This window comes from Typopeltis vanoorti, chromosome 14 (genome assembly GCF_054136105.1).
Source record: "Typopeltis vanoorti isolate ZY-2024b chromosome 14, IOZ_Tvanoo_1.0, whole genome shotgun sequence".
NCBI classification, from domain to species: Eukaryota; Metazoa; Arthropoda; class Arachnida; order Uropygi; family Thelyphonidae; genus Typopeltis; species Typopeltis vanoorti.
Genome location: NC_143562.1, coordinates 106,341,524 through 106,359,265, shown reverse-complemented (window position 1 = coordinate 106,359,265; position 17,742 = coordinate 106,341,524). Strand labels below are relative to the sequence as shown.

The window sequence follows — 17,742 nt, the reverse complement described above, 5'->3', positions numbered from 1 at the left end:
CTGTTAGCAAAATCGTCGAAGTCATTTCATCACTCAGTTGCTGTTCTATAGACAGTATAGCAAGATTTCTCAAACGCGGACCGCCCCCTCCGTCTCCCCTAGCTACGCCACTGTATGGAAGGAGGGTAAGATAGATCACGTGTGATGACGCATCTTACCCTGTTATTGTCTCTGGATTTCAGCAATTATTCAAATTATTTTTAAAGTAATTAAAAAGTTCTTAATCCCTATGCATTAAGTGCTTCTCCTTAAGAAGACTACTTATAGTTCGGGAACCTTGATCTAAGATAAACGAAACTTACGAGTAATTTTATTCTACATAATATTGCCAATCATGAACTTTACCCCATGTGCATTAAGTTAATAAGCAAGCGTCATTTATATAGACGTTAGGTGACCTGACCTCGAAAGATCTCAAACATCTAAAGGAAATTCTGAATATGGCTTGCATTCATCAGAACAATGCACTTTTACATGGGGTTGTCAGATGAGTCTTCTCCAAGGTGGTCGCATTTTAACTGATGCATACGTCCGCAGAGATGTTCGGGTTATTCACAATTCGAAGGACGGTTTAAGAGGTCTGTTATTATGTTGCTTCCTCGCTTTTATAAATTTGGCTTGGAGGGAGGTGGCATCAAATGAGAACAGTAACAAATTAATTGCCAAAGGTCATCCAAGGTGTACATAAACTGGGAATACTTCCCTCAAATTTACCCACGTAGATATTAATGTAGGCCACTTCCGACTTCCAGTAAACAAAATAACGATAGGGATGTTACAGTGATTTGATTTTTTTTAACCCTTTAATGACCGAGTAGATATCGTCTCCATTCTATTCAATGGATTCGAAACTCACGTGCATAGATGTCAATACGTGTCTAAGTGATCTATGCATTTTACCGCCCGTGTAAAACCCTGCTTACTGCAGAGGTGGAAGCGGGCTGAAGATGTAAACATGTTTGGACTACGGAAAAAGTTCCCCAATTACTAACACCCACGATATTAATGTACTAAAATTTTACGACTTTCTTAGATAATGAAAAGAAATAAAGTTATAAAGAGTTATTACAAACACCTATGTTGCAATGGGATCTGTCTATCTGTACAAAGCGAAGGCGTCTATAATACGGGTTCCGTCACAATTACGTAGAATGACTGCTACTGTGTTAATGACGCAACTATCTGCTAGACAAAAGGTGGAATCGCTTTAGTTTTATTTTCCCTCAAAACCGAGAAAAACGAGTCGGTGAACACACGCAATCCGCGTGTTATTTCCAAACTCAGTTCTTCCCTGGAGAGTTGATAGCGTGTGTTGCTCGCCACAACACCGACGTCAATAGCTGTTGGGATAAACAAATCGAAAATATCCTCCTCCCTTTTAAGAATGGCGTTACAATTAAATAAAAGAATAACGTTAATCGATATTATTCAATATTTAATAGCAATCTGGTTATTCGTGTCCATTTTCAGTTTTGCCTTTCCTTATGCTAAATTAGTTTGTACGAATTCGCCTGCAATGCGCCATTTTCCTGCGCACACCAAAATCATTAAAATTTCCGTTTTTAAATAGGAATAAGTCGTGGTAAAAAACGAAATTTACTTTATTGGGCTTAGTACGGTTATGTGGCTTTATTTACTCTCTCTCATTACATTTTCCAGGCTTCACCTATTCTTTTTTTTTTTTTTAATTCATACAATTAGTATACACGCGCACATCATTCGAAAAGTATATTCTGTTTATATAATCGGTTTATTTTAGTGTTTATAATTAAAATAATGATTATTCGTTAAGTATAGTTATGTATATAAACTATGCGTGGATATGCAAGTTCTAGTTTCTGTTATTGTACGAACTGTCACTTCCCCCCTCCCACACTTAATAACAAGTTGTTGTTCAAATCGCGTCGCTGCTTTTGTGGTTGAGCATTCAAGGATACGAAAATATCTGAGCTGTAAATATTTATCTGTTCTGCGATAGACCACTTTGGAGTGCCTGAATATTCACAACTCGATAAATAGCGTTTGTTTAGATTCGCTAAGATTCTTGGTAAGTCTGTCTTAAAACCATAGTCTTGCAACATGACATTTTTTTTTTTGATAAGCGGTAACCTGTTTGTCTCTTAATTTCAAATATATAAACATCCTGTTTACGTATATATTTTACAATTTAATCTGCTTTTTTTTTCCTATTCATTTATAGCACTTAGCTAATGTGTATGTCGAGAAAAGTATAATTATGAAAAAGGTTTTTTCCTCCTTCACTTGCACAACAGACCAAACAACATACAAATAAAGCTATCTTTCTTTTTAAATTTAAAATGCACTTAACTACATGTTGACATTTAGAGCGGATTCTGTTTTTGCTCACTTTTTTCAATGAAGTTGTAATACTGAGAACTCAACACCTTCGTGTTTACGTAATAAATTCAAAAGTTGTTTTTTATTGAGAAAGGACAAAGATTTTTTGTGCTCTATAAAACCTAGTATTCGATACATATTTATTTTTTAGTCAGATTACAAGCTTTGTTTTTATCGGTAATATTTACAGTTAGCAATTGTTAGCAAACGTATTATAGAAAAGCCCTTTGTATAAATACCATAGCCTCGAACCGAAACGTGTATCCTCAAACACTTAAATCTGTAGGAATGTTTGTACTCATCGATGCGAAATTAAACATCAAGGGCAATTCTTTCTTTCAAGAAAGTTATTAACTGAATAGAACACTTCACTTCGGTATTCTCTATATTAATACGTTCAACTACTTTTACGCACTTCTTTCATTTATTCTTTTGTATCACGATATCCTGGACAGTCACATATCAGGTGACACATCTCTATATACAATGTTCAGCTTATATCAGCAAAATTCCTCTCTCAATATCTGTAATGTTCACTTAATAAAAGCGTACTTTGCTATTGGCTAAGAAAGATCTGACATCGTTCATCTCGCCTTTGGCAGTGTGACAGTTTCAAGTCGCAAAAACGAAATGTTCCACGTGTGTCCATTTTCTGCTGATCATGAAAGAACAAAATGGACATTTGTAGCTCTTAATAGGATATCGGGTAGTCAGGAAAAGAAATTCCTTCCTTTATAAAGCTTACTTATATTGAAAATTGCGATTGCCATATAGAGATGAAAGCCAATTCTGTACTTCTTTGCTGTCCTGAAATAATAGATCTTTACGATGCGATTATCATTTATGCTGCTGTGTGTGTGAGTACAGCAATTAACAGCTTCCTACTAAAAGTTATTCACATGATTCATATTTCAACTTCATGATGTCCTAAGTTGTTACTTGTTTCCGAAGATTTTAAAGAAATTGTTTCTTAAAATTCAAATTTAGAAGCCTATTACACACCGAATATTCTCATAAAACCTCAGGTGCGGGGTTGTTCAAAGACAAACTAAAAAAATTGTAAAAAAAATCGTGGTCAGAGTGATGAACTCTCATCTGTGGGTGGATGAAAGCCCTAAAACTAGTTTCTGCTGTCACAGAAAAATAAAATAAACCATAGAATTCGGCAGGCATCAGCTTAACTAAAGAACAAAATGGCTTTTTTTTTTTTAACTTTGTAACGCAGACAAGACACTATATCGTACCTTGTGGAATGGGCAAGTAGAGAAAAAAAGTGACATTACACACACACACACACACACAAAAAAAAAAACATGATTTTTGCCCAGAGAATTAACAGCTATTCGTACCTAAATATTCTTTCAATGGCATCAGTCATTTCTGTGGTCTACCAAGTTTTTGCAATTTTTTTACTCTCCGGAGTTTATGATCTTCGTAAATTCTATTTATGTTGTCATTCGAACCTTCAATCCCCATCTTGTACTATTTGGCGGAGTTGTGATGCAAAAGTACTCCTTTGGGATATTAGAGACTTTCAATGTTTATCTCCAGTCTCATTCTTCACTCCCCACACGGATATGCCTTGGGGATCTATCATTTTCGATCATTCCATACTAAGTTTTATTTTCTGATTTATAGTTAAAGTTCGTAAACGTATCATCGTTGGCACATTTTTATATTTTTCCATACATTCAAGAAGACCAAAAATACGAAATTTGTCTTGTAATACCTCTTTTGTTAATATACATGCTTGTTAGTCGAATGTCCTCCGAACTATTTATCTATTTTGCGGAGAAGATAGAGAAAATAATTCCTGAACCTTTGCAACTTGTACAAAACTGCTAAATCGCCATCAACTACAAAACTCTTATAAAAGTTCCCCGCATCTTTATTAATATCTGAATCCTTCATTTCTTTTTTTCAACAGTCTAAGGACGCTTGGAAAATGTAGTTTGCTACGGAAGCTGAAAAATGCTACATGACTATTTTTTCCTAATGCAGAAATTGAAGGATGGTACTGTGAAAGACACCATCACTCCTACTCAGAAAGGATACCATACCACTACTCAGGACAAAAGAAATTGTCCTGAGTAGTGGTGTGAAGCAAAATGTTAAAAATAAGGCCCAATGCCTGCATTCTATATTTCATTAGTAGTGTGTGATGTTCCGTATATCCGCACGTGCATTTTACACAATGCATGTGCTAATCTTAACTCTGTAAAGAACAAACCACAGAAAACTTCACTGGTACTGGGATTGAGTAGGTATCACCCACCTTTGAAGTCGAGTACGTACATCTCGATGATGAAGCAGTTCGCAATACCACCATCCGGAAAGCTCGAGACTGCCGACTGTGATCAAGTGAGAATCAGACACCCCCCAAAGTAGCACCGCATAGTCTCTCTTAGAAGATGTGACTTGGGTCAGAATTCTAAGAAACGCTTCAACTCGGTAAACAACCCGTAATCACGAATAAGGGTGGATGACATTCAATGGACTGCTGTTAGATCACATATTACCCACACGCTGAACGTGCTGACAATACCAACACTGAAATGAATAATAGAACAGAGGTAATCCCATGTCTGAAATAAATGCTACTAGAATATCGATTATTTATGCAACGCATTTGTGATTTAATATGGTCATTATTCTATAAAAGATACGTTGTTTTAATTACATTGATCCCGAACTTTTACTTACATGATTACGCAGAAAGTAACACAAATAACGTGAAGTTTGTTTCTTTGTCCAGAGTTCTTTTTCATTTATGTTGGTGAGGGGTTACACGAGTGACACAGTCGGAGATACTTTGGGTCAGATTGGGAATGAAAATATTAAAGTGGGACTTTCTTTTTTTTTTTTCCTGTGAATCATAAATGCAGTTTCTCCAAGTCTTCTCGTGTAATAAGATAGATTAGCGTACAGCCTTGCAAGATTTTTTTTTTTTGGGGGGGGGGGGAGGCTATCCACCCAAATAAACGGGTAATAATAAAATGTTAAAAAAATACGGACAATATCTAATAATGAAAAATACTGGAATTTTTTCTCGTTTGTTTCATGTGACAACATTGAGGAGACTGCATTGAAAGATGGAATGCCACTGAGTTCGCTTTTAGGTATATGTCCCAAAATGCGTCGACATCCATTAAATTTGTTTCTTCCTTCTGTAAGCTAGTCGAGTTTATTATTATTTGAGATCTCGACTATATTACTTAAATCATCAGTTTTGGTGTCAATCCGACTGTTTCGAGAGTAAGAGTAAACTTTAGTCTAAAATATACAAAATTATATTAGTAAATAAGTCGTCTGCTATAAGTAGATATGCCAACTGCGCTAAGTTCGTTTGCTGTAACAATGACGTCACTATACAGGAATGCAATTATGAAACGCACCTTTTATGATTGTCTCCAAACATTTCCATACTTATTAGTTTGAAAAGAGGTTCTTCTCACATTGAAAACATCTATTAGCAACACTGCACAATTAGCAAAAACAAATTTCCTTTTTTTTTTTTTTTTATGCAGTTGCTGGATTTCATTTTTGAAGTCTGCAACGAAAGGTACTAATTTGGATGCTGTAATTTGAAAAAAAAAAAAAAAAAAAAAAAAAAAAACTTTATGAACTCTGCCAAACTGCATAAAAACAGTGACCCAATTACTGGAGTACTATGCAAGCACAAGAGTAAGAATTAGGTTAATGTTGTCTGCGTTTCATTCGCTTTCATTTCTACGGTAACATTTTCTTATATTAAAATCTTAGAATGACTATTATTGTAATATTCTAAATAATAACCACTGGTACAAACGGATTTATTAAACACAAATGTCTTTATTCAGCATCTCGCTTTTTGTATCCAACTGAAGCCTTTATAAATGGAAAGGGAAGGACTTCTCTAAAAAAAATAAAATAAAAACAATTGGAGACCACCTCAATAACGACTGGTTTTGTTGGGCGTATACGTCACCGAGTATCATTAACCACAATAATAGAACGGCCGCCAGATATATATGTTGGCTTTCGTGTTTTTAAAACATGACTAATCTCCCTTCATAGCGTCGGCTGGTTCACTTGCTAATCATACTTACCAAATTTAGGGCGTCTTTCGCCACGAATCTTATACTTCGCTACGAAAAGATGCTGAGTAAATTCAATTCAAGGTAAATTCAAGAACTCATTCACAATTCATTCCTCTTCGAATAGAAAATCTCGGAGAAATTATATTTCAGAAACATTTCAAATACATTCCGTTTTGTATTTTTGTCAACATGTAATACTCCAAATAGATTTTTTGTGTTGTAGCGAACGAATATTGTTTTAATACTTCGTTGGATTTAATTTAATATTGAAATACTCTTGAAGATCTTTGCTGTCAACTATTGACGTTCAAGAAATTGGGAGATTATTTCCAAAATAAGTCCAAGACCTTATATCATCAAAATTTCAATGGATTATATAATGACAGGCAATTCACGTGGTTCGAATCCCTCCATTTTTTTTAATTATTTTTATTGTATTATTATAATAGTGGGTGTAGATGTCGTGTGATTCCTGCGAGATTCCTTGGGCTAATTAAGTTTGAGTAACTCCAAATATAATATTTTTGTTGAGAAATATTAAACTTAATATAGTTTTCGATGTAACATAGCACTAAGATCTTAAATGTGTTACATACGGAAAGAATCTGGAAAAACATGCCAATAGAATTTATCAGTGATCTAAGAAGTTTTGATTTTCAAGAGAAAGAAGTGATACAGTCGTTGTGCGAAGATTTAAAGCAATCACACTTCCGCGCACACTCAATAAGAAGCCTAAATTAGGGGGGGGGGGGGGAGAGGCTAATTTGTTGGAAGTGAGATTAGAGCACTGATGGGGTGACTTATAAGGTTAAAGGTGAGTTACAATTACTGGAAAGACATTTTCATGACACTGTAATAAAGAAACATTTTGTGAATAAATTCAATGAAATAATGGACCACTTCTCAAAATCAAGTAGTATAACATCGGGTAGGATTTCAGGAAATAGTTTTATCGAACAGGATTCTGATGAGGTGGAATACATTGGCGAGAAGCCAATTTATTGACAATCTGATTGTCACCGCTTCATCGTCAATTTATTGTGATAATAAATCGCAATGTGATGATACGCGATGATTGTGACAATCATTGCGTATTAATATGACTGAACTTATTAACTGTTCAAAAGTTGATAAAGATGCCAAAATCTTTTTTACGCATGTATCTTATTGTTGCCAAAAAAACTGTTTTAAAAAATAAGTATTATGAACAAAATAACATTTTCTTAGTAATAAATAAAGATCGGATTATTTTCAGGGAGAGGCTGAATATTCTCCATTAAATTCAAATGGTTCCGCTAATATACGAAATATTAGAACAGTGTCGGTCATATTTTTCTTGTATGGTGCTTAATCATTTCAATTTTGGTTTTAATGAAGTCATTTGTAGTGGCAAAATTGCCAACGTGGTTGCACAGAGAATAGCAGTGGCTTCCCAACCAATATGCCACGGTATTAGTAGCATAAAAAAGTTAATACTTCTAGAGCAATGTTTTTTCTGGATTATCTGATATCCTTATCGCATCGCACGCGTGATGCTAACAAAGTGCTGTAAGTTTATAGCCTTTCGTATGTGGATTCACATAAGAAAAACGTTGTTGGGCTGTCACAACTAACAAGCATGCTACTTCTATTACTGCAGCAGTGCTTTTTTATCCTTTGGTTTTTATTTCTGTGCTACATTATTTCTGCATAGCAGTGTACAATGCCGGTAGGTTCCGCAGTGCAGGTGGTCCTCAATTGGATTTGTTGTAAGGACCCTAAATCAGCCTTCGCTCTTCTACATATTACAGTATTCTATCAGTACATAAAGCAACGTGTTTTTCCTGCTTGGCTTCTAACGACTCTAAAGACTCGCGATGCACCACGTGCTTTTATTTAATCAAAAACAAATATGTTTTATGCCCGTATATAATTACTGGTGACTGGCTGGCACAAAGTACTGTTCGTTCCCAGTAAGATTCGCTACCTACCGAGGTCATACTGCCTTTGAGTCTTCACCAGGCTAAAAATGTGCATCTCTAAGTAGAAGATAACATTTGTTTTTGAAAGCGTATACTTATCATCGAAGTTCTGATATTAACAGCGACTCCGTGGACAAAATTTTAGCAGCCAAACTGCTTAATTGCAAAATATTTGTTAATTTCTTTCCGCTCGTATTATTTTTCGCGAACGTTACGTGCTTAAAAAATCCTACAAACGCTACAGTTAAACATTAAATCTAAAAAATTATAGCATACAGTACTTAATATAAATGGTGTTTGCTCCGAGTTGCCCTGGTGTTGTACTAACCAAGTGATTACTTACACTTGGGCTCGCCGATAGTTTTTTCGGCATGAAACTCTAGGATTTCGATGGATTTCGATCCGAGTTTCGTACCCGGCTGTAGAATAATACGGGATTTACCATCTCCCTTAAACATAAATGGTGTTTGTTCTTGCTTTAAATTTTAAATATATATTCAACTCAATTTATGTCCTTTCTCCCATGTAAACTCAATTGCAGAGATACGGAGAACATGTACAAATAGAACATGTCGTATTTCTCGCACAGGCAAATATTTAGTCAGTTACTCACACATTATAATATTGCGAAGAAGTGTTAGTTCAGTAAACAGAATAAATTGCTAGAAAAGTCATTTATAATATTTCAATTCTTCACAGTAACAGTTCGTTAATCATGTCACTGTGGACATTATATCCTTAAAGCAACAAAAAGTCACCTCGAGTTTTAAAAAAAAAAGAAGTCAGAATTGCTCTTACTTGAAGTTAAAGAAACGGATTGTAAACACGTGAAGGAAGCAATCTTTAGAAATTCATTTTCTTTTTTATTGCGTCACCGTTTTTATATAAGAAAACCCTCATGGCATTACAAATTAGCTTTAACTTTGGGAATAGACATTGCTTTTTTTTTTTTTTTTTTTAAATAAAGAACAACGCAAGTTCAAAAGAAAATATAAAAATATAAAAGCACACACTGATGAGTGCACGCCAAATATTATTTTTCTCGATAACTTGAGTGTGATGATGTCAAAAACCGAACTAGCTTCAGGCAGCAAATCTAACGTGTAAAAATGAGTACACTTAACAATACGTTAACCCATGTCGAACTCAAGTGGGTCCCTGAGTTTTGAAATGTTCTTGTTTTAAGCTACTTAATAAGTCATTCCCTCTTTCACTTTTCCCCCTCCTAGACTCATATTTTAGTTTTGGCCCCACAAAAAAAAAAAGTCCTTTTAAATTCCAGTTCAAAGATATCGATCTCGCGCCTCTACACCTTTATCACTCACCAATTGTACAGTCTAAATCCTTGGTGTGTGTATTTATATGTAGAAAATGCCTGTACTGGTAGGATATACCAAAATAACCAGAATAAGCAGTTGACCTGCTATAAAATGGTCATTTCATAACGAGAATAAAATGTTGTGAACTCCTGATGCAGTAGCTCAGTTTTAAGGCTGTTAATCCGTAAATTTGCAGTTTTCTTATGTAAACAAGGACAACATAAACTGTTAAAAACAAGAAATAAACGGAATACACACACACACACACACACACACACACACACACAAAATAAAAAAATAAAATAAAATAAATAATAATAATAATAAAAATCACGGATATTGCAAGAATGTTTTCGTCCTCACACAAGGTGTTCATTGATTTTACTTCAGAATTCCAAATATAAAATACACGCTGATTTTATTTTATTTTATTTTATTTATTTTTTTTAATTAATTTTTTTTTAAATCCCGAATGTAATGCAATTATGTGCTGTCAATTTCGTACTTTCAGATTACAATTGCTGCCATAATATTTCTATAGAGTGTCCATAGATTTCTTTTGACTTTTTTTTTTTTTTTTTTAAATGTTGACCGTTTTTCGAAAAACACGATTAAATAATCCTAAATTTTTCTGTCATGACCGACATCTTTTTGTCCACATCCTCCAAGTTGACCCTTCATAATTCTTCGAAATTACTACCGGAAACATCAATTAAATTCCTTTTTTTTTTTTTTTAAATCACTATAAAATATTTTTCTTCTAAGACACCTTAACCTTGAGCACGTGCCTCACGTGTTTTCCTTGAAGGACAGGTTTCGTATTCTACTAGTGAAAGGTCTTCACCGATTCAGTTCGACGCATAAGAAACATTGTAATAAGATCACGTAAAGAAAAACATCGGGAAGGTTCTTTATCTATCAAGAATATTCAATACACAACAACAGCCGTGCCATATCACTCAACAGTATTCGCTATTTTGCCCCCTCCACTGACACGATGAACCCTTATAGGTAACTTAGCCGGTCTGATACGATGATCGCCGGACTTCCCTTCCGGAAACAGGTTTTTCATCCCGCAGTTAACAGGCCTAATAAGTAAGCCTCATAAACCTTCCTTCATAGTTCAAAATAATCCTGTAAACCTCGGTTTCCTCAGTAGTAAATTTTCATTGGCTGAAAAGATGGTTTGTTTTTTTGTTAAAATCACATCTAAAACAGTCAAATATTAAAGTGTTTTCTCTTTCTTGCATAAACATAATTAAATAAATATGCACGTGTCCAACTATTTCACGAGTTAAGCTGCTCAAGGCGGCTGCTCTCTGCTGTTGAGACCGGTTGCATGTGAATTACTGTTTGGCTGTTTTCTTTTGTTTTTAGCTCCGATGCAGCTTACTTGGTTAAATACGAAATTGCTTTCAACCACTTGCTTGTGGTACCGCCTGTGTCAACCGTATGCAAGCGAGAGAGATCACATGACGCCTTGTTGATATCACCATGCCGTGAAAAAGCGGTCTTTGTAATGCTATAGTCGTGTTTTTCTGATATGAATAATAGAGTCCTGTCACAGTATGTATCAAAATAGAATTATAGGAAACTGTGTGGCATGAACAAATAAAGTACCCGAAAACATATTATTTATTAAATGTGTTTTTGCAGCTTACTTCACTATCCTACGAGCAGTCTAAGATACAAATAGCGGACTTGTAGCTATAAGATTCAGGTGAATCTTCTTTGTGTATCATAACATGAAAGAGGAGGAGTTACGAAAAAGTCTTGAAATATAATACTTATTTACCTTGCTACACACACACACACACACAGAGAGAGAGAGAGAGAGAGTAAAAAAAAAAAAAAAATCGAGTGACTCCGATGATACGAAATAAACCATGATAATAACATATATTCCAGTAGCATTAAAACAACTTTTCAGATGCACTGTGTGTTACCATATTACAGATAACACCATTTTGGCTCATTTATAGCTCCGTTTAATATGTGTAATAAATAATTTGCTGCAATTCTATCAGAATATAAATTATATATACCACTGGTGTTCAACTACAAGTTCCTACAGGTTCTCCTATTACTTTGCCTAGTTTACCGAAGAGTAAAATGACGACCTGTGTTTGTTTATAACACATACGCGTGTTTCTCCCCAATATCCAGGAATCAATCACTGATTTTGGTAAGGGAGGGGGCATGTCTTGACTTCGGTGAATAATATCAAGCGAAATCAACTTTAAAAGAATGTTAAATGCTTGTTGGAACATTTTTCCGGTAAAAGGAATCTCATCCTGGAACGGAACATGAGAAAATGTAAAGAATAAAATGAATTAAGCATATTCAACTACTTGGGAACAATTCTGAAGGATCTGCCTGTAGGTTGAGTTTTCTACCTATTAGTAGGTTGGAATCCTTATTGATTATATTCATAAGTGATTTAAGTTCAATTAAAACTGAACGGCAGCTGCGTGATTCCAAATTATACGCTGTACAAGCGTATAATTTTGTACAGCCACATCGCAAAGGGAATGAAACTTTCGCCAACCGTCACGTTAGTGGTCACCAGTGATAGGCACCGACTTGCCAATACGATGTGGCTGACTCAGAATAGTAGGACTGACGTAATAATGTGTAATGAAGAAAACGTGGACTGCTATTATGAAAATAAATAAACAGCGGATACATCACACTGACAGACGCATTCTGAGGAAAACAACCAAACGAACTGCAGCAAAAATAAAACACTTCTCTCGTTACAATCGAAAATTATTCTCATATTAATTAATTACATACTCATTTTAAACATTTATAAGTGAAATGCCAAATCTAATTTTTGCGAAGAAGGTAAGTTTGCAAAACTGAATCACCGAAAATAAAAGCAGCATTTGTAAGACTGTCAAATAAAAATTTATTTTTGTTATTTCAGTTTTGAAAATCTAAGCTACACACACAAATATTGCACTCATACACATAATAAATATTTATCTCATAATATTTGAAGGATAATTGTAAATAAAATCCGCTAACGCCTTTTATTCCCCAACGGGAGTAGGCGAGGCCGTTTTAGGCCAGTCAACTCCACCCTTAGCCGTCACTGATAGCCCAAGACTATCAAATAATCCGAAGGCATCCGGGAAGGGGAGTATGCCAGACAACTACTGATAAGTCTCCCCTTAACAAGCGTCGCTATATTGTAATGATGGCAACTTCTATTACATGAATTCCAAACTGTGTTTGAAATGATGTACGAGGGCCTCCTGCAATGAGTTCTGACTCCATGGAGGTATTCTATAATATCAATCTCTTTAATAGTTCAAGAAAAATCAAAATAAAGACAGTAATATTTAATTGCGTAACCTATTTTTTCAGAAATTTTAACCTTTTTTAGTTTGTTGGTTCTTGAACCTGTTACCCGCACATAAAGAAATACGGTACATGCAACGCACAAGGTGTATTACGTTTTCACAGGTTGCGTTAGTTGCCTGTTGTCAACACCAGCTGCGTGTACCGTACGTTAGTTGTATTCTTGAATCAAGAACACCGAACTCGTAAGTTAAAACATATTTTAAACATTTTTTTCCTGTGATTTCACAAAAAATGACTTTTTGGATCCTTCCTTTGTAAGAAACAAGTAACTGTAAACATTCGGTTATTATTTATTATAACAGAATAAATTATTAAACATAATTTATTCTGTTGTAACTGTAAAGTATTTGCGTTTTTGTACCTTCAAGAAACGAAAAGATATGAAACGCTTATTTTATACTATAAATAAACTATTAATGCTATTTTTTTTCTTTGTATATGTATTTTCCGATCACTTCGCCTGCGAGGAAATAAATATTAAATAAAATATTAAATAAAATTAAATATTTTATTTAATAAATAGAAATATTGGTTTTTGACAATATTGAATTATTCAGTGGATTTAGTAACGTGGAAGTTCATCCAAGTGGTACCATTTTACATTTTGTTTTCCTCGAGTCATAAAAATCAATAGTGCTGCATTTTGCAGCATCATGTGGACTCAGTTTTCGGAATTGATTTTCAAAGAAAAATGCAAGACGGTGAAGTGAAATATCCTGTACACAAACATTTATTTGCGGTTCACTGTAAATATATCTTTTGGTTGTTTTATCAATCTTTTATTCCAATTTTGCTCTTTTCGGTGTACACACTATTTTAGTTCCAATCAGATCCTCATTTGAGAGTTACGTAATTTATGGAAGAGTCGTAGATTATGTGCGTGTTCAGAAAAATGATTTTCATATGAGTAAACAACTAGAGTGAATGGTAAAAATTTAGATGAAGTCTATCGCGGAAATTGTAATACTGAGTGCATTCTGTAATGAAAAATTAAAAAAAAAAAAATTGCCGTCCGTCTCCAGTTGCACAAATAGCGTAGTATTGTCCTCGTCCCAGTTGCTGGCTCCTGCGCTACTAAGGTGGGGGGGGGGGGACGCCATTCCCGCCATTCATATGGCCTCCAACGACCGAACATACGCGTTCGATTGGAAAAGACGGAGGGTTCACTCTCATCATGACGCATGGAATCTTTGTATGGGATTTTTTAGTAGGTCGCCTACGGCGGTAGAAGGGAGGATTGTCTCTCTGACCCTAAATCTTTCCTCCCGCAAAACAAGCAAACCAACCAGAAAACACATTCAAAAATGCAGATGGTAAGAGTAGCTTCTCACGATGAGTCCAAGGAGCTGTCATGTAATAGTAATAATAAATGATTAGCGAATGACGAAGTGAATCCCTTGGTGAAATGGAGAATCAGTGGTGCAACCCACTGACTAGTCTATTTTACTCTACTTCATGTCTAATTTGGTAAATTAAATGGGGAAATACGACCGCTTAGTACCAAAATGAAACCGAAAGACAAATTGCGCAGCCATGGTTAAACAATAAATCGAATCTTGGAATGACAAAAGGAAAAACAAGACAACAAAAAATCCTATTAATTATGATATTTTACAGAGACCTCAAAATAACAAAAAAAAAAAAACTACATTAATTATGATTCCACAGTTACAGCGCCACGTCAAATCAGCAGAGTAATGTCGCAATCAGTACAAAGGCCGATATCTTCAAATGGAAGAAAAATTCTTAAACTGCGCCATCCAGATCTTGTAGAGATAGTAAAGAGATGGTCATTTATGGTGGAGAGTGTGTTGGGAAGAAAGGGATCGAGAGTGATTCATTATTATGAGTGTGTTCCGAGAATTTATCAACGTATAATAGAATTCGAAGAAAAATCGACGAGAAAACATTAAAATGAATGCATTAAGTTAAGTATCACGATTGAATCAGCGGTATAATACTATTAGCCCACATAACTGAATGTGGGTTAAACATGAATCGATCAATTGTATCAGGATTTATACCGGGAAAAGGTAATCCTATAGTTTTCTCATAAACTCATACATTTAAAAATAATAATAATCAAAATAATTAAAAAAAAAACTGGAGTTCGTAATGAACAACGTGGTATGAATGAGCATCCTATTTTTCATGTAAAGGTATGCAAAACAAAACAAAACAAAAAAAAAATTGACCGTAAAGTGTGATAAAATAGCGATCCATATCTGCAAATACTTTTCATCAGATTACCCTATTTGCATATACAGAAACATCGAAAAGTGCCGACATCTTACATTTTAGTTACATTCAGTTACGTCTCTCGTACTCAATATTAGCGAACGTGAAACAACAAAAACCCGCACAGCAACAAATCCATGCCGGCTGAAACGCCTCATAAATGCCATCAGCATCATCCGCACACATACGACAAGAAGCCAAAACACGCAGTTGTTTCATGCGAGCTTCTGTCAGCACATCGCAAGGAAAACATCACTCCTATTTGCTTATTTAGGATCACTGCTAGTCAACATGTACGTTGATTTGCTCTTATGAGATTATATCTCGGGTTATTAGAGAGCTTCACTGGGGAAAAGTGCTGCTACGTAGAATGCAAACGTTTCGACGATACACTCGGCTCATTATTACAAACTACAGCCAGAAAGAAAGATAGAGAAAGGTTGTAAAACCACGATGACTTACCCACTTCTTCTGTTGCACCTTCTGCCGTGACAATGACAAATGCGAGCACAACTAGAATCCCGAAAACCACCATAACAGCCATCGGAGAACTCCCGTACGATACACACTTCGCTTGCCAAGACGCCATATTGCCCGAGCAGCTGCAACGGGTTTCTCGATGTGCGCATGCACACCTTCGTAGATGAGAACACGTAGGTGGGGACGTAGTTTCTGGAGTCCACGTGAGACGTTGCGCCGACGCACGGTGTAGGGCAATGGCTCCCATAACAGTGTCTCTCACGTCTTCGTCAGTGACCTTGACCTCTTAAAGTGTATGCCGATGACCGACTAAGGAAGTTCGACGTTACCTGGACTTCCTGAATTAAAAATAAACAAATTAGTAAATTAATCATGAACTTCACAAGTTCTTATTGACGAAAGGACCATAATGCAGTTTGAAAGTGAAAATTTGGTTCTTAGCCTACAGTTTCAAGAAAGTTTGAATCCAAGTCGAATTTAAAGTAAAGTAAAAGAACTCTCTTTTTCTTTCTTTTCTTTTTTTTTTTTTTCATAGTTGAGCTATCCCAACTGATTGTTACATTCTTATTATTTATGTCGAATTATTTATTCCCGATACGTAATGCCAAGAGAAATCCACGTAATATTCAAAATGTGAATGATGGGAAAGTTCCGCTTGCTGAGCCCCAAATAAACGCAAACTTGCATAATTGCATTGCTTTCAAAATGCAGCCATTAGCAAAATATTGCTTTTTTTTTTTTGTTTCGATTCAAAATAATATTTGGGACGTAAGATCAAAACGAAAAACATCTGGTAGGTGTCACGCGTATCATTCTTGGAAGTTGAAACCATTGTTGTCATGGGATACATTACGTCACGTCCACGTGTCTCAAGCGTATTTTATTATTATTTTTTTTTTATTGACATTGAATGCTACCTGCCATCAGCCAACAATAAGACTATATCCACCACTGCATAGCGGAACCCAGACTTACTTCTTTATGGAAGACTGAAGAAGAGATTGTTTGGAATTATACCAAGACATGTATGTCATGATATTATCTGCCTCAGGCCAGCGTGTTAAACATTATAAAACAATACGAAAAGCCTAATAAAATAGCTGTCAATGAAATATTTAAAAAAAATTAATAAATAGAATTATTATTAGATGAGAAAAATTTTAAATTTACCAAGTGAAAACAACTCTTAGTTTATTGACTTAAGAGCACTTACATGTACTTCCTCTTAGTTAAAGATAACATTGTTATTATAGTTGAACGAAAGGTCTGAATCAGCAAAGATAAATTCCCTTTTTTTTTTTTTTTGGTTGAGTAGTTTAGTTCCCTTCTTGGAATTTGAAGTATGGTTTTACAGTCTGATAACACCAAACTCACCAAAACTCTTCAAAGACAATAACTGTTCAGTGCCAGTCTGCACTGGCGATAAAACGCTAAAAAGAGGTAATGATAGCAGTGCTACCTTCAGACATCACCAAAATATCAGATTAACCTTCTTTATTCTTATCTTTTAACAAAATAATACTAACAACTTCCTATAATCGATGCATTTTTTTATACATTGTTAGATGCATGTGTATGCTAAGAATAACACAAGCTTCAAAACTCAATAAGGTCAATTCAATGCAGGAAAAAAAAAAAGAGCCGCTGTATATTACTTGACCTTTAAAAGCAAACAAAAATTACTGCAGTGTTAGATTAAAATAATTATGTTCCACGAACTGCCGAATCAGTTTGAAATAAGGTTAAAGTTTGTTGAAAAGGCTTTTCATTATTATACTTGCCCTTTTGGGATCGTTTAGCTTCCACGTTCACAATTATACTTGACTTTCTACTGTAATGTTATTCTTTCTCAAATCAAATGAACAAACAAAAGATTATGAAAAAAAAAAAAGAGATTACATTAAATGTATCAAACACGAAAGTTGTTTTTGTAAGGCA

The 17,742-nt window shown here is 35.0% G+C and overlaps 1 protein-coding gene and 1 long non-coding RNA gene across 5 annotated transcripts in view; one reads left to right on the top strand and one right to left on the bottom strand.

The window, feature by feature from the left end:
- LOC150099822 (insulin-like peptide receptor) overlaps positions 1-15,913 on the bottom strand; it is a 538,418-nt gene extending 522,505 nt beyond the window's left edge. The window contains 1 exon segment of the mRNA XM_090403498.1: positions 15,787-15,913. Coding sequence (XP_090259624.1) covers positions 15,787-15,913 — 127 coding nt within the window.
- Positions 1,932-17,742, top strand: part of LOC150099820 (uncharacterized) — a 607,255-nt gene continuing 591,444 nt past the window's right edge. For all 4 annotated transcript variants that reach the window (XR_016549418.1, XR_016549421.1, XR_016549420.1 and 1 more), the window contains exon 1: positions 1,932-2,047. This is a non-coding gene — a long non-coding RNA (uncharacterized LOC150099820). The remainder of the gene's footprint in view (positions 2,048-17,742) is intronic.